Source organism: Eptesicus fuscus, chromosome 7 (genome assembly GCF_027574615.1).
Source record: "Eptesicus fuscus isolate TK198812 chromosome 7, DD_ASM_mEF_20220401, whole genome shotgun sequence".
In the NCBI taxonomy this organism is placed as follows: Eukaryota; Metazoa; Chordata; class Mammalia; order Chiroptera; family Vespertilionidae; genus Eptesicus; species Eptesicus fuscus.
In genome coordinates, this window is record NC_072479.1 from 9,492,606 (window position 1) to 9,512,567 (window position 19,962).

Consider the following 19,962-nt stretch of genomic DNA (forward strand, 5'->3'; position numbering starts at 1 on the left):
CCTCACCCATGCCTAGGTGCACGAGGTCTCACCCGGATCCAGGGACACACGGTCTCACCCGGACCCAGGGACGCCCGGCCTCCCCCAGACCTAGGGGCACGTGGCCTCACCCGGGCCTAGGCGCACGAGGCCTCACCCGGATCCAGGGACACATGGTCTCACCCGGACCCAGGGACGCCTGGCCTCCCCCAGACCCAGGGGCACGTGGCCTCACCCGGGTCTAGGCGCACGAGGCCTCATCCGGATCCAGGGACACACGGTCTCACCCGGACCCAGGGACGCCTGGCCTCCCCCAGACCCAGGGGCACGCGGCCCCACCCGGGCCTGGTGCACGAGGCCCCACCCGGATCCAGGGACACATGGTCTCGCCCGGACCTAGGGGTGCGTGGCCTCTCTCAGACCCAGGGGCACGTGGCCTCACCTGGACCTAGGTGCACGAAGCCACCCGGACCCAGGGGCGCGTTACCTCTCTCAGACCCCTGGTCGCGTGGTCTCACCCGGATCCAGGGGCTCACGGCCTCACCCGTACTCGGGACCCAGCCTTACCCGGATCCAGGGGCCCACGGCCTCACCCGGACCCAGGGTTCAGATTCGCCCGGACCCAGGGGCACATGGCCTCACCCGAACCCGGAATCCAGCTTCACCTGGACCCAGGGGCGCGTGGCCTCACCCAAACCCAGGGGCGTGAGGCCTCACCTAGACCCAGAGGCGTGTGACCACATCTGAGCCCAGAGGCTCGCAGGCTCGCCTGGACTCGGGTCTCAGCGGGGTTTCGTCTTCTTGATCCCAATTCCTGTTGGTCAATTCCCTCTCAGCAATTCCTTCGGTCATTTTCTCAGAGCTCCAGGGCGGCTGCCGCAGAACTCGTTGGGCGGCGGGCTCGGCAAGGCTCCGGTGTGCCCGGTGCCCGGCGGTGGGCTGGTCCGGTGTCGCTGCGTCGGCCCTTGGGTCTGCAACGGTGGCCAGTCGCTGAGCGTGCGCACCTGGCCACTTCGGGGCATTGAGATTCTTGAAGGACTCGGAGGTCAGCAAGCACGGAGTCTCCCACCCCATGTCTCCCAGGGGCTCGTCTGTCCGTGCTCGGCAGCGAGTGGAGCCGTCCCCTCAGCCGGAGACCGCCGGGGGAACTGCGCTGAGCACGTTCCTGGCCACCATTGTGTCGCCTGAGCCATAGTTCTTAAAGTGTGGACTTTGGGTCACCGGCATCAGCATCATCCTTCGTACCCCTCTCTTTTATTCTAGTTGTAGAGCATCTGCTCAGCCAGCCCCCCGGTCTTTCTGGCTGGTGTCTGCTCTGCTCTCCCGTCGTAGTCTCAATATTGTTGTGGTAGGCAACAATCAGGCTGCCGCCCTATGTCTCCATCTTGGTCCTCCTTTGTACAGTTAAGTCTTGATTGTTGTTGGTGTCACTGGGAGGAATTGTCCTCCAGGCCAATTGGCCATGAGGACCGTCTTTGTCCATATAGGAAGAGTTGCTGTGCAGGAGACATGTTTGTGGGCCGGGTCTTGATGCAGCAATGCCTTGGCGCTCACTGAGTCTGCCTCTAGAATGCCTCCCTTATGCAAGTGATTGAAATCTGGTGTCATCTCCCACCAACCACTAGATGCCCTCGTTTCTGGGTCTCCAATGCAGTGTGGGTCAGCCACTACCTGAGGCACTCAGCAGAAAAAAGCTTCTGCGCAGCTTGGCTGGGGCGGAGCTACAGGGTGGAGCCTACAACCTTGGCTTCCTGTCAGCCCCGCCCTATGAGGCTCCTGGGTCTGTGTCCCTCTGTATTCCTTGCAAACACCTCTGAGAGAAACGCGCCCTGGAGTTTCGCCCACTGCCAAACAGTCCAGTCCCTCCCCTAATGAATCTGGACTCCCAGATTCTCGCCTGGAACTGGGTTTCAGTGCAGTTGGAACTGGGTCTCAGCGCAGTATGGCGTCCCTGTCTCCTTCCCAGCAGGGCCACCCAGTGGCGCAGGCAAAAGTCCGTCCTCTGCGCACCTTCCAGTGCGCGCGTCTGGAGCCGCCGCTTCTCTGTGCCTCTGCCACCACAGCCCAAATTCATTCCCCCAGCGTGCGCCTGGCTTCCCAGGGTTTCGCCCGGAACTGGGGTTGAGTGCAGTCGGAACTGGGGTTCAGCACGGTCCTGAGCTTATGTCTCCTTCCCGCTAGGGCAGTTCAGTGGCTCAGGCAACAGTCCGTCCTTTGCGCCCCTTCCCGTGCGCGCCTCTGGAGCTCTGCCTTCCCCCGCTCCTCTGTGCCTGCGCCCCACAGCCCAGATTCATTCCCCCAGCCTGCGCCTGGCTTCCCAGGGTTTCGCCCGGAACTGGCGCTCAGTGCAGTCGGAGCCGGCGCTTAGCACACTCCGGAGCCTTTATCTCCTTCCTGCCAGTGAACGCCGGCCAGGCCGTCAGCCGCCCCTTCCTCTCCGGCTCCATCCTCCCCGCAGGCGCGCGTGCTCGTGTCTCCGCCAGTTTCTCCATACCTCAGGCTTTTACGGCTCCCCCGATTGTCCCCGTGGCCTTCTCCTTCCCCCCAGCTGTGGGCATTTCAGTCCGCCAGCTCTCCTGTGGTTCTGGACGATGTCCGTTCTGACCTCTAGTTGTGCCTTTGAAATTGTTGTGCCCGGCTGCAGGTTAGGTGTTTCACCTATGCCGCCATCTTGGTTTCTCCGACACTAGAATTTATGAACCTCAATGTTGAGCCCATATCCCCCTGGCTTTCTACCCTCACAAATGCAGTGGCTCAGGCACTTGCTGCTTAAGTGTCTGCTGGGGCTGGATGCTGGGCTGAGTGGCCCAGGCCACAGGCTGCCATGGCCATCCACCCTCCCCCTATCCATGGCTTTTTAAAAAAAATATATTTTATTGATTTTTTTACAGAGAGGAAGAGAGAGGGATAGAGAGTTAGAAACATCGATGTGAGAGAAACATCGATCAGCTGCCTCTTGCACACCCCCTACTGGGGATGTGCCCACAACCAAGGTACATGCCCTTGACCGGAATCGAACCTGGGACCCTTGAGTCCGCAGGCTGACTGACGCTCTATCCACTGAGCCAAACCGGTTTCGGCGGCTTTTTCATTTGGCAGGCGACTTCTGCTTCTATTCTTAGCACTAATACAGAAATGAAATAAGACAAATACAAAAAACTCAATGTAATCTTTGTATGGTTCTTGCTGCATTCAGAAGCTTCTGGAAAAGACTGAGGGAAGCTGCATTGGATTTGGCCCATCACACCCAGCTGGGTCAGGGTACGCAACCCCAGATCCAAAGCTTAGCCACAGGGGTGCAGCCATCTCTCTGGGGAGGGATTCACCCTAGAGTGAAAGATACCCCCTCTGTTTTTGGGTGGAAGGTACTACTGACCTAATAGCTATGAGTCCCCTTTACAGGCTGGAGGAAAAGGTGCTGGATGGCTGGGCCTGCTCTGTCCCTCTCCTCCTGGAGGGGACCACCTGCATGTGTGGGCTGTCCCAAGGACTGCACTGGGAGGAGGACAAATGCTCCCTGGAAAGAGAAGAATAGGGGAATAGACTATATTTATCTCACTTTTGCTGACTGCTTCTTGGGGGAAAAAAACAGCAGGTTCTCAAGAGAGAAACGGGATCAAAAAAAGGAAGATGGCACATACTTGGTCTGATCTTTGGCTTCAAGTGAAAGCCCCAGGGTCTGGGGACCATCTTGTCAGTTGTGAGGTCTCTCATGGTTCAGACTGAACAACACCGTCCTATCAGCAGCCCAGGAGTTTCAACATGAACCTCAGCATTTAATCCACCCAAATGTGTGTTGTTGACCTAGTGCTCTATCAGAGAGTATTTTGTGGCAGGGCAGGCAGCCACGGAACACTCGCATCTTTCAGATCCTCACGTAGCCCACCACAGCTGGGCTGCTGCTCTGGCGCTCTGCCTGCCCAGGGGGCCTACACGGAGGGTTGCTTGTCACAGCTCCAGCAGATGGATGGATGGGCTGCCATCTGCAAGGAGCAGAGTCCAGGCCTGATTAGCTCCACTGTGAACTGTTACGAAGCTGTCTTTATAACCAGAGACGTAAAAAGTATGGCTCCCTGCAAGGCTGCAACAGCCCACCGTCATGCTGGTAAGACACTTCATTTGTCTAGGCAGCTTTGCTCGGCTTATTACATGAGGCATGATTGCTTTTGTTACACATTCACAGGTATCAGGAAAAGACATCTGCCCGCTCCTCATTTTCAATGCCCCACTTACCAACTTCATCCCTGATGTTTGCAAGTTGGATTGACAGCTCTGTTTCTTTCACGAGGGCACTTTCACTCTGAAAAGACAAAACAGACACTGAGAGGCCCCTAGTTTTATGCTAGATAAGGACTTGCACATGTTTAATTAATGAATCATATTAAGCAAATATTTATAAGCCTAAACCTTAAGGAGAAAATTTTCTCATTATGTAAGCATATAAAAATATACAAAGCCAAGTCTTATTCATTTGGATCACATTCAAAGTGCAAAGCTTGCAATATAATATTAATAATATCCGTGGTTGTGCTTTTCTCCATACTGATCTTGTATAGACCACCCTTCAATACTTTTTGCATCTCTATGTCTTTCACATTAATCTGCTGTTATATATTATTATACATTGTTAATTATCACTATTATGAGATTTTTGACTATGAAAATGTGCACGTCGTATTTCTCTGAGGGGCAAATGCTTATTTTATGAACTGCCTTCTTAAACTTGCCCTTTCATCCAAAGATGCACGGTCAGCTCCCTAATGAATAATGAGCACAACATATAACATAAAGCATTTCTCTTTGTAATTAGACCAACAATAAAACATAAAGCTCCAGAGTTGTTGTTGTTGTTATGTGTGTGTGTGTGTGTGTGTGTGTGTGTGTGTTGAATTCTGTATCAATAGAAGGAATAAGAAGAAATCTCTCACGTGAAGTATCATTTAGTATAAAATACATCATTTCTAACTAAATAACTGCTAAGCTGGTTGCAAATCAATACATTCTATGACACAAAAGAGAATTAGTTGAAGCAATGCTGAACATATAATCTTCATTATTGAGTCACCATAAACATTCACCTTTCTTATGATTTTACTACTATTACAATAACTAAAAAAGATGTGCCATATAAATTCTCTTCAAGTGAGAGACGCCAAAATATAAAGTCTCTGTCATTCTGTAAAATGTACTCCACTCCCAAAGCAAACATTTCTAAAGAGGAGATATTAGCTAAAATGTGGACCAAATATCTAGCATCAGTATCACCGGGGCCTTGGGAATGCTCCTTCTTTATTAACGCCCTTGACTCTGGTTTCAGCACCTCCGAAGAGCCTGTGTCGGATGTGAACAGACAGTTTTCATAATCTTGTTTCCGTGTCTGCTGCGTTAGACCTTGGTAACACCTGTGTCACTTTGGGTTATGGGAAAGGTTTCAGTTTATCCAAAAGGCATTTGCTAGGCAAAGTCATAATTTCATAATGTTAAAATAAAACCCTATTTGCAGAATAAACTGAGAGCTATTTTGGGCCCCCAGGTATCAACAATCACTAATTAGCTCATGGTTCTCTTAGGAACAATGTAGCAATGATATGTCCTTTGAGAGACAATGGACCCCATCTCATTCATGAATCTCTCGCCTCCCATCCCAGCCCAGAGCATCCTTGCCTCCCTGCATTTGAAGGCTAGAAATCCCACCTGCGGCTGTGTATTTTCCTAATCACTAAGCCTTCCTGCCTCTATTCCAAGACCATGGTATAGAGTTGTCATGATGGTTTATAAATTAATATACGTGAAGTAGTTAGAATGGTGCCTGGCACTTAGCAAGCTCTCTACAGGGGTTATTTGTTATTATAACTTCTCTGTTTTCCTTTTACCTTATTTGTAACTAGATAGCATCCTATAGATAATAGGCGCTTTTCATATTAACAATCAAAATGTGTTTAACATTTTTATGCCAATCTCATACTGTTTTTTTTATTTTTTTATTTTTTTACAGCACTTTCCTGGCTGCGCCTTGATTCTACTCCAAGTTCAAAGACAGAACAGAACAGGGAATGTATTTTAATCAGACTGATCACAGTGATTATATGCTTGTTCTATACAATATGGCCAGCTGACATTCCACTTACTACTAGTTGAGAAAATGTGGTATTCTGGAGAGGGTAAATTCCAGTATGTACTCTACAATAATTGTAATCTAATGAAAAAACAAACAAACCAACTTGTTTCTACTATCCAGAATTATTTTGAACACTAATATTCTTATTTCCTAAGCAGAGCCAGAGGACCAAAATACTGTACTTTTCAGACCAGAAATAGCATCACTCAAATATTCACTCTCAGAGTGCAGAGAGGTGTGGGCACCGAGGGGCAGTCAGGCAGTGAACAACCAGAACTTAACAAACAGCAAATGAACTTGTATTTCTAACCCAAAGCCCATAGTTCCCTCTGCTCCAGGTAGTAACCCCTGGAAAAGAAGCCCCGAAGGGAATGTGAACATGCCGGGGGCATCTCCCTGTCATACCAAACCCCTGGACACTTTTCGGCCACAGGGGAATCAGAGGCTTTAGGAAGGGGAGGCCTGAAGGTCCTCAGCAGGGAGGAGGACGGGCCTCAGCTGGGGATAGTGCTGACTGCCGTGGAGATGGTCCACAAAGACTCTGGACTTGATCGCTTTGGTGAAAAGCTAATTCTGATATCCGTGGCCAGGCCTGTCTCACTATCTTTGTTGTAGGAGAAACCCAAGTGAGAAGGAAAGAAGAAAAGGACGGGAGGGGCTGGGAAGAGAGAAAAGAAGGAAGGGGAAGTAAGCAGGAGACAGGTGAGATTGGAGGCCCTGCATCTGCTCAGGGGAGCAGGGCGGTTGAGAGAGACTGAGAATGAGACTGATCCCATCCACTCTCATTCCCACCCTTTTACAAGTGCAGGTGATAAAAACCAACTAGTTTGAAACTACAGTCACCAAATGGCTTACCAAGGAAGGGTCAGCTGCCTAAAATAAGCAACAAACACGATGGCTCAAATGTTAATATTAACATGAACCTCCCCAAACACTTTCTAAATGCCAGGCCCTGCGCCAGGTAAGCCCTATACCTCATGACGCCTCCAAATTCAGCCAACAGGTCCTGGGTTTTTATTTGCCTTTATGGAGGACATAACTGGGGCTGTATGGTCACGTAACCAGTCAAGAAGTGGCAAGTACAGGAAAAAAAAAAAAGAAGAAGTGGCAAATACAGGAGCTTTAACCCAGAATTTACACTCTTCATCAGACACTAACACACCGAGATTCTCCCCTCCTATCCATGCTTATCTAGACATAACATCATGGTTCAAACTGCATTGCTCCTCAGATGGGCTCCTAACACTTCTTACCATGAAGATTTCCATCTGATGGGAGAGAGGCAGTGTCAGCTTTGACTACTGTTTCAATGAAAAATTCCCCAGCTGTATTCACACCCCACCCACCACCTGAACGACTTGTTTTTGTCCTTGGTGTTGATCTGTCTGTTGTGTGTCAGGACCTTTGCAGTGTAGCCTGCATGGGGCTGTAACTTCTGAGTGGGTAGCTATTCAGCTTTCCCCAGCCCTCTCTGATGGCCTCTGGGTGACTATATTGCTGCTTGGACCTTGGTGTGGCCGCGCTCTGCTGCCGGTGGCCAGCCTGTGTAGTTTGGCGACAGGCCTTCCCTAAGTGCTTGTTCTTGAAATGCCCACTTTTCTAATTTCTGAATTCTCTGCATCAATGACGTTAGCTTTTGTTTTCTGCTGGCCAAACCAGAATGACGGGCGCCACCCTGCCATGCAATGACCAAGGTTATGACTGCAGGAACACTGTCCTGGGCAGGCAGTGAGCTTAAAGGGGCCTTCACTCTCTACTCCTTGCCTCAAAAAGTTGTTTTCCGTCCATCGTGGTAAGCAGATCGCAACAGCTGCCTTGCTAGGCCCTCAGGTTCTGCTCGACACCGAGGAGCGAGGCTGCCCCAAAGGCCCCCTTGGAAAGGATCTCATGCCACCATGCCCCTTCGGTGCCCCAGCTAAGCCAGGTCCGGGGTGGTGACACGGGGGATGACTGGAATACGAGCCAGGCCTCCTCTTCGGCCCAGTGTTAGGCCAGTGTTTCCCTACGTGGGGGATGAGCGGAAAATTCCTACCTGCTGCCAAGCACATGCACTCCTGCTTTCACTCCAAAGGGCTAAAAATAGAACTCAGGATTAACCATCCAAACCTTCCTAGTGATACAGTCCAGAAATCGCCAAGTCTAAGAAGGCCACCCTCTAATGCTACTGTTTACCGTGTGACAGGCTTAACTGAAACGGACCCTGGAGAACATTCATCTAAGCCCATACCAGCAGCTGTGTCTTATCAGCTACCTCTGATATTTGGTCACGACCTCTGCTTTGCACTCTGAGTTCTTTATTCTCTCCAGTGTGGCACATTGCAGCCACAGAGGGATCCAAATGAGCTGACCCATGAGCCCTCCAGTCTCCCCTCCAGGAGCCCTCAGAAGACCCCTGAGAGTCTGCTAGAGTGTAGCCTACAGTTCTCAGATATCACTCCTATGGGCTGCTCACAATCGCTGGGTGTTACAGAAGCCTGGCAAAGCATAGGACCTGCTATTCATTCCATTAACTTCAAGCAACTGGATGTGTGGCCAAGCCCAGGCAAACCTGCCACACTCTCTTATTTTAACATGTGAACTTGGTGGTAACAGGATGTGAACAAGTCTCTCCTTGTTAACATCATCCATGTGATTCCTACTGGGCATCAGCAGCTAAGCCCCTCCTTGAATTAGAAATCAACAGAACAGACCCTAGCCACTTTGGATCAGTGGATAGAGCATTGGCCTGCAGACTAAACGGTCCCAGGTTCGATTCTGGTCAAGGGCACGAACCACAATCAAACCCAGTTGCAGGCTCCCCGCCCTGGTCCGGGGCATGTGGGAAGCAACCAATTGATGTGTCTCTCTCACATCAGTGTTTCTCTCTGTCTCTTCCTTCCCTTTCTACTCTCTCTAAAAATCAATAGAAAAATATCCTTGGGTGAAGATTGTATATAACAATAATAATCAGAACAGCCTATTTATTATTAAAACTGAATGTTGGGTGAATCTGAGGTGCTTTCACCCCAACCAAACCAGAAATAGGAAATTTATACAAAACAACACATTTTATTGAGTGTCCACTAAGTGCCAGGCAGACATGCCAGGCAGGATATTTCTGCCTTCAAGGAGCCTTTGAGTCTCCCAGAGTCAGGGAAGGAGTGAGCAATTACAAAACAGCATGATACAACTCGATGGGCAGGGCTGGCGGGAAGATGTTCTGAGACCAGAGGATGAACAAGCAGGTGGATCTGGAAGGCGCACCCCAGGCAAAGGCCAGGGGAACTGGTGACAGAACAGCACCTGGGGCTATTTCTGAGAACCTGTCACCCACATCAGAAGGGCCCTTCTCTTTTCCTCACCGAGGTTCTGCCTCTGGTCTGATTCTCCCTGCAAGAGTTCTTGGTTGGCTACAGGGTTACTGATGACAATTTCATAAAACTCACTGTCTTTCTGTTTTTATCAGCTCCTTCTTCCCCACCTGATATTTTTTTATAGGTGGGCATATATATGTAAAATTTAAACATATACATATAAGCCAAACGACTCCCAACTAATTTTTCCTATCTTTTTAGCCAGCCCCCACATCAGTGAAGATCAGGAAAATTCCACATGAGCTGAGCCCCTTTTTCCAGGCTAAACAAAGATCCAGACAGGAAGCTGAAGAAGAAATCTACAGAATTCTGGTCTTTGAGGAAACATCCTGATCCTTTTTGTTGTGAATTTTTGAAATTCAAAGGGACATACTCATGAAATTACAAAGAGGTTAAGAAATGTTTCATTCTTCCCAGAAACACTATTGCTTTTCACCCCGGGTTCCAGGAGTTCAGGTTATGGTTTAATTCTATGAGTTAGAACTGGGTCACGTAGGGAAACATTTTCTTTTGTATTTCAAGACGAAGCAGCCACAAGAGGACACAACAGATCTTCTAAGTCTTCAGCACTGTTTTCACGCCACATTTTCAGTATCAGTATTATGGAGATTGGCAAGTTTCATAACATAGCTCTATGGAAATTCCTTTGGGAGGTGCATGACCTTTCGTCTTTCATTTTGGTTATTATGGCTTTAAGGCAGCACTGATGCCATGCTTTGACTTAATCAAGGAGTATTATTATATTATTACTTTCACATACAATTAACACAGGCCAATGTGTTTTTGTATCTGCCTCTCTAGGTGGAAATGAAATTCAATATAGACTGGTCAAAGGGACTGTTTTATCCATATTAATATTCTCAAATACATGTCAATGTCTCCATGTGTGAAAAATGAGCAAAACGTACCTTGTTTTAAAAATCAGAATGACTCACTTTAAAGATGCTTCGCTACAGCCTTTGCCCTTGTGCATGGTGGAGACTGCCAGTGGTGACAAAATGGCCAGCTTGCCCAAGAGGCTGCCGTTAATCAGGGGGTGTCATGCCACACCTGGATTGCTAATGATCAATTAGAGACGACAGAAACTTACTGGGTCCCAAGGACCCACTTGTAATTTCTGAGTGCAAAAAAGTAATGCTGGGAAATTTTGGATCTCAGAGTGAGCAAAATAAAGGAAATTTAGCCAGGACCATGATTTTTAATCCATTTATGTACCACTTAAGAAGTTACTTGACCTTTCTGGATTCTATCTTTCTCTAGTCACTTTCCCAAATTCACTATTGTCAAACCACCCACACATACCTGAGAGGGACAGGAGGCACCTTCTCCCAACTCCCACCACTACCAAGAATTCAGAGCTTCTGACATTATAGGCAACCCAGAAAAGATTAGGGTAGAGATATGCCAATTAACCCCAAAGAAACAAAGCAGTAACTAAACCAGCCAGGTGAGTTGTGGTGAAAAAAAGCAAAGCAAAGGGAGCTTAGAAAAAGCAGTCACCAAGGTAATAACAATCACACGGCCTCTCAATTGCATTGATTTCAGACTTGAGGGGGTGATGGAACACAGACACACCTGGCTCTGAGGCCACCGAACACCTAAACAATGTGGCTCAGATTCCATTCCTATATCAAAGCTTCTTATGAAGCTAGACATTGACTTTAAAAGAAATAACATGTTTCTCAGGCAGATAAGCATTCATTTGCTTGTTTTTCACTGTTAAAAAACATAGTGGCATTCTGGTTTATACATCTAGGTTATTTCTTTTAATAACTCAATGTCCATAAGAACAAGCAGCTCTGAGAGAAACCAAGATGGCAGCAGAGGTGAACACCTAAACTGCTGCCTCACACAACAATTTCAAAACTACAGGTAAAAGACAGAACGGACATCATCCAGAACCACAGGAGAGCTGGCTGAGTGGAAATTCTACAACTAGAAGGAAAGAGAGGGGCACACGGAGACTCAGAGGAGCTGCAAAAGGCTGAGGTACGGAGACACGTGCGCAAAGAGGACGGGCAGCTGAGTGCCTGGCTGGCTTTCTCTAGCGGGAGGGAGATGGAAGCTCCTGACTGAGCTGAACTCCAGTTCTGGGCGAGAATCTGGGAATCCAGATTCATTGGGGGAGAAACTGGACTGTCTGGCGGTGGGCGCAACTCGAGGGTGGCTTTCTCTCAGAGGTGCTTGCAGCGATTACCGAGAGACACTGAGACTCAGGGGCCTCATAGGGCAGGGCTGACGGGAAGTCAAAGCTGTCTGCTCAGCCCTGAGACTCTGCCCCATCCAAGCTGAGCACGAGGCTTTTGCAAGTCTTGTCTCATAAGGCTGTCTCCAGCACAGAAGTTCTCCCAGCATAGACATAGCTGATCCTCACAGCCAATTGGCCTGGAGGTCAATTCCTCCCAGTGATACCAACAACAATCAAGACTTAACTACAACAAGCTGTACACATAGTCCACAAAGGGGTGCACCAAGAGTGTCCACCCCAGGTAACTGGGGAGGCTGAGCCACTGGGCCATAGAGGACACCTAGCACACAAAGCTACTCTAACAACTCAGGGAAGCAGCAAAAATGCGAAGACAAAGAAACAGATCACAAACGAAAGAAATGGAGGAAAGCAAATGACTGGATATAGAGTTCAAAACCATGGTTATAAGTTTTTCAAGAATTTCCTAGAAAAGGCCAATAAATTTAGCAAGACCCTCGAGGATATGAAAAAGGACCAACTAGAAATTAAACATACACTGACTGAAATAAAAAATATTATACAGAGACCTAACAGCAGACTAGAGGAACGCAAGAATCAAGTCAAAGATTTGAAATACAAAGAACCAAAAAACACCCAACCGGAAAAGCAAAAAGAAAAAAAGAATCCAAAAATATGAAGATAGTGTAAGAAGCCTCTGGGACAACTTCAAGCGTACCAACATCAGAATTATGGGGTTGCCAGAAGAAGAGAGAGAGCAAGATACTGAAAACCTATTTGAAGAAATAATGACTGAAAACTTCCCCCACCTGGTGAAAGAAATAGACTTACAAGTCCAGGAAGCGCAGAGAACCCCAAACAAAAGAAATCCAAAGAGGACCACACCAAGACCCATCATAATTAAAATGCCAAGAGCAAAAGACAAAGAGAGAATATTAAAAGCAGCAAGAGAAGAACAGTTAATTACCTAAAAAGGAGCACCCATACGATTGTCAGCTGATTTCTCAACAGAAACTAAGCAGGCCAGATAGGAATGGCAAGAAATATTCAAAGTGATGAATAGCAAGAACCTACAACCAAGATTACTCTACCCAGCAAAACTATCATTCAGAATTGAAGGTCAGATAAAGAGCTTCGCAGATAAGAAAAAGCTAAATGAGTTCATCACCACCAAACCAGTATTATATGAAATGCTGAAAGGTACTCTTTAAGAAGAGGAAGAAGAAGAAAAAGGTAAAGATAAAAATTATGAACAACAAATACGTATCTATCAACAAGTGAATCTAAAAATCAAGTGAATTAAAAATCTGATGAACAGAATAAACTGGTGAATATAATAGAATCAGGGGCATAGAAAGGGAGTGGACTGACAATTCTCAGGGGGAAAGGGGTGTGGGGTGTGCGGGAAGAGACTGGGCAAAAATCGTTACACCTATGGATGAGGACAGTGGGGGAGGTAAGGGCAGAGGGTGGGATGGGAACCAGGTGGAGGGGAGCTATGGGGGGAAAAAAGAGGAACAATTGTAATAATCTGAACAATAAAGATTTATTAAATTAAAAAAAAAGAATAAGCAACTCTGGCAGGTTAAGAGTGAGGAGGTCTTAACCCACAGACCTGCTGGCTTGATCCAGAGGCAGGCTGAGTCTGCAGCTTAATGGACTCTTTGTGATCCATCTGGGTGTCCCAAAGTTCTTCCTGGATGATATATTTCCTTTAAAAATACCTGTAGAACACGTCTTTCTACAAATTGCTGCTCTGCTCTGTGGTTAAAGAAGGGCCCTATAATACATCTGTCCAAAAGTAACCTCACAGGGTGAGCTGATCATAAATTTCTAACTGAGCAGGTCATGGTGGGTAGTCACGCCCCAGGCCTATAAAAAGGTTTATCTGTGCCTTAAGTAAGCCCTGTTCATCGCTCTTGTGCATCTATATTAACATACTAGAAGCCTGGTGCACGGATTTGTGCACTGGTGATGTCCCTTGGCCTAGCCTGAAGGGATCGGGGCAAAACTAGCTCTCTGACATCCCCAGAGGGGTCCCAGATTACTAGAGGGTGCAGGCCAGGCAGAGGGACCTCACTGGTGCATAATCGGGACTGAGGAGGGATGCGGGAGGTTGGCCAGCCTGGGAGGGACCATGGAAGAGCTCCAGGGCATGTCTGGCCCGTCTCACCCAGTCTGGATCAGCCAGATCCCAGCAGCAAGCTAACCTACTGGTCAGAGCGTCTTCCCCCTGGTGGTCAGTGTGCATCATAGCGACTGGTCGAATGGTCGAACAAGCGGTGGGACACTTAGCACATTAGGCTTTTATTATATAGGATGGTCCAACTAACTGAGCCACTAGGCCAGGGCAAGTAATCCTCTTCTTTAGGTCTCTTGGAGGCAGAACCACCCTCAAGGGAGCATTTAATCTTGGGAACTATCCTGTACCTTACTTTCTCCCACACTTACGTAATCTTCCACACATTTCCTCCTTAATTCCAAATGCATAAGTAAAACTGCAAAACTGTCACTCTCTGGAGAATTTGAAATCTTTTTTCTGGTAGTGTCTTCAGTTTGGTTCAAATAAAATTATTAAAACTCTACAGGTTTGGATGTTTCTTAACAGCTCAAAATCCCAAGATGGACCCCACTACTTGTTAACTCAAGTTAAAAAACCTGGGTCTGGCTTTCAGCCTGGAAAATATTTCCCCACGTTCCCTATGTGCTCTGATCCCACTGCATTTACTCGCAGCTTTCACACACTGGGCTAAAACACCGTTACTCAGGCGCTCCTTGGTTAGAAGTCCATTCCTTCTCAACAGTTCATGAAAACTCCTCCACATTTTTCCAAGTGAAATTCATGTTCTACTTTTTCCAAGAAACCTTGCCTATAATTCCAGCACTAACTTCTCTTTTGACTAGATTCCAGAAGCACATAAGATCAGGACCACAGAACCTCACTTAATTATACTACACTACTGTACTAAAGTTTTAATTGCTCTATTGTTCTGTTGCCTGCCCACTTGTAATTTCTCTGGAAAAGGTAGTACAACCAAGTAAGTTACTGCTAAAGGTCATTGGGCAAAATGTGCCTTTTAAGGATTCTTTGAGAGTCCCCACAATAAGTAGGCGCAGAGTAAACCAGCAATAAATAGTCAATGAATAGGTTTTTAAAAAGTTGAAAACATATAAGCACAGTTTTTAATAACCATTTGTTCATCTAACACATTTATATTTATTTTATACTCTAGTCAAGATTCTATAGTTTCTCCCAATAAATTAATGCTAAAGAAGCATTTTCAGATTTCTCTTTCTTGGCCCCATCTCTGAAACCAATTACTTAAAAGTATCTTTCATTGTCCCACCACTCTTTTTGGAGTCTCTTTCTTTAGCTGCACTATGATCAAACTGTTAAAAAATTATTTTAGCCCGGTTGCTGTGGCTCAGTGGTTGAGCATTGACCTATGAACCATGAGGTTACAGTTCAATTCCTAGTCAGGGTACCTGGGTGGGTTTCAGGCTTGAGACTCAGTAGGAGGCCTGCAGGAGGCAGCTGATCAGTTATTCTTATCACTGATGTTTCTATTTCTCTCTCCCTTTTTCTTCCTCTCTGAAATCAATAAAAACATATTTTAAAAAATTATTTTTATTTCTCAAACTTAAGATTTTAATTTTGTATCCATATAAAGTCTGAGGAAATGTTTATTTTTTCTTTTCTAAGGGTTATTAAGCTGGGCTAAAGTAACCAGAAACAACTTTACCAACAATTTTATCAGGCCTCTTTCAATGGCAATGTGATGAACTAAAAGATGTTACTATGGGATTTAAAGGAGTACTGATTTCCAGATTTGGAGATTGTAATGGAATCCCATAATAATCCTAGCAAACAATGCCTGGCCCCATAGGTAACCGTTGAGTGAACAGACGATTTGGGCATACTGCATGTGAAGTTATCCTGAAAAGTGGGCGACTAACTAAAACAATAATTTTTAAAAATTTAACAAAAGAAAGTCCTCAATTCCTAAAGTGAGCACCCCACTCATGAATACATATCTACAAAATCTCCATGAAGAATACTATTCTAAAATATGGCAAAGAGAAGTCAAATAATATGGGTATAAACACAACGAGAAAGTTGATAGATGCAGTACAAGCTTTTAATTTTTCATTAGTAAAAAATAATTTGTACTAGGTTGAATGTTTCGGAGCTAGAATATTTGAAAGTTATTTAAATATCATACTGCTAAAGAGATGAAATAACTTTTTAATATTTTTATTAATTTAAAAGGGGAAGGCAGAGAGAGAGATGGAAACATCAGTGATGAGAGCGAATCAGCTGCCTCCTTCACACCCCCTATGGGGGACCGAACCTGCAACAAAGGCATGTGTCCTGACTGGGAACTGAACCGTGACGTCCAGGTTTAACCACTGAGCGACACTGGCCAGGTGAGACGAAATAACTTTTAATTATCTTCCCAAACTAAAAAGAATGACACAGGGTTAATTATTTTCAAGAACTTGATTTGAAACAAACAAAAAAAGGTGGTTTCACTTTAAAATATATTTTTCTCCATAAAATTATAGCTTCTATTTTTAAAAACTTTGTATCAGGTTTAGGAATAAGAACATAATATTGTACATGTAGCAAATCTATCCCTTGTTATAAAGCTTTCTTCAATGCCTTTTTGTGACCATTCCTTTTGAAAGAAGGGCTTAATCACTTAATGTTGGATTTGCAAACCACTGAGTGCAAATGTCTTATATTTCTATTTTTTTGTTAAAAGCATATAAATGTGTATATAAATATTTTAGTCCATACTCATGGTAGCAAAAGCCAAACCCATTGAAACAGTTATTTCTATTGGAACAAAAGTACTAGGTGAGTTTTACAATAACAGTTTAATTTTCCTACATGGCACATAACCCGACTTTAGGTCACAGTTATAAACAGACTGATAACTAAGACGTTCCCAAGTGACCCATTGCAATGAGTTTTATATTAAGCCGTGTATTTCCTTCACCTGGTCACATACTATATCTCAAGCTATCTCTATAGCTGATGATTCCCACCCCTTGTTAATTCTCATTTCATGCATCTTTGAGAAATCCCAATGAGCATGAGAATATATCACACAGACAAGATTTCTGGCTAACATATTTCCAGTAGTAAAATGAAAAGCATATCCTAATCCATCTGCAAGCTCATAGGCAAATGTCAAAAGCAAAGAAAGGCTTTGTGTTGGAAATGTCACACAACTCTCACGTGTATTGTACTCCCAGTTCCCTGGCTCTGAATTGCCTGCCACTGAAGACTGGAACACACCCGCAGACTCTGGCGCTCAGTATTCACCTCTATGCTCTTCACTCCAGGTGATGCAAAGAAGCCCAGAGAGAATAGCTGTACTGGCGCTTTCTTCTCTGCACTTACGAATAGAAATTAAAGGATGGATGCTGTTTGTAAAAAAGAGTAGTAAACTTTCAAAGTTAGCGGTTGGCGGAGAAAGACATGTCTAGCTAATCTAAATCCCTCACCAAAATATCTTAGGTCTCACAGGTGCTTTAAAATGGACTGAGAATATCCCAAGGATTTCTTGGCACCTTGGGTTTCAAGATGTTTGAGCAGAGCCTGACTGTTTCAGGGAAAGGCAACAGTTCCACGTGGGACTGTAGGATACAGAATTATGTAAGGCTCTGCAGAGTGGGCGAGACCAGCGCACTGGAACCAGTCAGGGCAGCCTCCAGCTCACCAACAAAGCGCACGCACAGGTGAGGGGAGCTGGGCAGAAGGAGCGCTTCTGGCTTTCCCTCTGCCCTTTCAAAAGAGGAGAGGGAAGGAGGGAGAGGGAAGGCAAAGTACCGTCTTGTCCAGGCACTGAAGGCAGATATAAGGCTTGCAGCAGCAGTGGCCCATCCCGGCAGGTTGGCTGGCAGGGAGACCTCCTTCATTCAACGTGTCAGTGGCAATTCCTAAGGCGAGGGAATGGCTCAAATGAAAGGGGCGCGCGGCTGGGAGCTGTCACAACTTCCCTGTGGTCCCCTTGGCTACCTTATTTCTCCTAATAACTTCAGGAATCCCTGAGCCAGAAGACGGGGGGAGGAGGGGCTCCAAGCGGCGGTGTGGGGATCCTGCAGCGGGGAGAGGCCGGGCGGGAGCCAGGAAGGGAGGGGGAGGGCGGAGGGAGAGTCACTTTGCCTCGGGAATCCTCGGAATGATGCGAATCAATAATCGCATAACAATAGAGCACCTACCAATCGCCACCTCCCCGGAGAGGATGGCCAGCCCGCCCCTACCGGGAAGGGGTGGGGGCGGAGGCTGCCACTCCCATCTCTGCCCGAGTGCGGATGCGCCTCTGCACCACGCAGACTCGCCCGGAGAGGACTCAGGGAACACAAAAGCCTGGCGTGCCGGCAGTGTGCGCTGAGCATCACGGACAGGGCTGCCACGGGCTTGGCTCTGCTCAGAACACGGCTTTCCATTTTCCTGAGAAGTGAACATACTTATAAACATGATGTATCTGGCCTTTTCTTTCCCGTAAGTCCTCCTCCCAGGGTATTGGTTGCCTCTGGGGACCACCAATTGCTCATTTTCAAATTTATGTGCCATGAGCAGTTTTTGCCTTACTTGATGAAATTTTTATATTAGAAATACTAGAGGCCAGGTGCATGAATTCGTGCATGGGTGGGGAGGGGAGGTGAGGGCGAGGGGCGGGGGCTGGCCAGGGAGAGGGGCCCCAGGTGGTTAGCCTGTGGCCCTGCCCCCCCCCCCCTTTGAACTCCCAGTTGAGAGAACAATTTGCATATTAGGTTTTATTATATAGGATAATTGTGAAATTGCTTGCCTAGGTAGACATTCACAAACCTTTTAAAAGTGGCTTAAGCAATTAAACTTGGGGTTGGGGGACAAACATTCCCCCTGGGCACATCAGCAGAAAAGCCTTAGAGGACTTGACTTTTCTGGGCAATATGTAATCTTGAAAACAGTTAACAATAAAAAAGGGTTTTTTTTTTTTTTTTTCTAAAGAGACATGGCATTTAAAACATATATTTGTGTAATCCTGAAAGTAAAAGATGTGAATAATAATATTTACAAGATTAACTTTGTATTTCCTGATAGTTCAAAGGAGCAATCCTGAAATGCATCATCTGCAGAAACAAACAATTGCATTTTTACCCATTAAATTTGCCAAAGACTCTTAAGTAGACAACAATTGTTAAATCTATCTAATTTTACTAACTTGAGATTTTCTAAGCAGATTTTAATTAAGTAGCACAGACTATTTAGATATGCTTATATTGAGGGCAAGGATATTTGGTGATCAAATAAGAACAGACTAGAATGTTTGCCCTAAACTTGAAAGAATAAACTCAAATCTTTCTTTTAAACTAACAGGTAAATTAGCATAGTCCATTAGGAGGCCAGCATGCCTGTCCCTGTCAACATTTTAAATGTCCATACATTTTTAGGCATCATTTCCACTTCTACAATAATACACACAAAAATATGCAAGGGTTTATGTGTGAGGATATTCAATTTAGCATTGTTTATAACAGCTTAGAAATGGAAAATACTCTAGATACACAACACCTTCCCACTGTATGAAAAGGTGACACATTGTTGAGAGAGAAGATAAACTTATAAAACACAAAGCAAAATTATATTCATATATAAAGGGTGGCCCAAAACAAGGTATACACACTCTGAATGATTATAAGGTCAGTGTTTATTAACATACAGTTCAATTTAAAAATGTAAAAGAATCTACAGAAATAAGTAACCGGCAGTCTGATATCTATATCTATGTCTGTTCAATTTTGTTTGTTTATGTATTTTGTTCTTTAGGTTCCACATATAAGTGAAATCATATGATATTTGTCGTTAACTTATTTCACTTAGCATAATACTCTCTAGGTCCATCCATATTGTCACAAATAATAAAATCTCATTCTTTCTTATTGCTGAATAGTACTCCATTGTATATATGTACCACAACTTCTTTATCTATCCACTTGTCTATTGATGGGTACTTGTGTTGCTTCCATAGTGTGGCTATTGTAAATAACACTACTATGAACATAGGCGTGCATATATTCTTTGAGATTAGTGTTTTGAGTTTTTTTTTTTTTTTCCAGATATATAACCAGAAGTAGAATCGCTGGGTCATAAGACAGTTCCATTTTTAATTTTTTAAGGAACCTCCATACTGTTTTCCATAGTGGCTGCACCAACCTGCATTGCTACCATACTGTTAGTTTTCTTGGATCAGGACTCAAACTAGGTACACATATCACATTAAGTGTTAAATCTCTTAGGCCCTTTTATCAAC

The 19,962-nt window shown here is 45.6% G+C and overlaps 1 protein-coding gene across 4 annotated transcripts in view; it reads right to left on the minus strand.

The window, feature by feature from the left end:
• MTUS2 (microtubule associated scaffold protein 2) overlaps window positions 1-19,962 on the minus strand; it is a 366,940-nt gene that overhangs the window by 45,524 nt on the left and 301,454 nt on the right. For 3 of the 4 annotated variants that reach the window (XM_054719703.1, XM_054719702.1, XM_008158182.3), the window contains one exon: window positions 4,213-4,279. In XM_054719703.1, the coding sequence (XP_054575678.1) occupies window positions 4,213-4,279 (67 nt within the window). Of the gene's footprint in view, window positions 1-4,212; window positions 4,280-17,495; window positions 17,550-19,962 lie in introns of those variants that run through there. The other variant, XM_008158183.3, reaches the window with a different exon arrangement.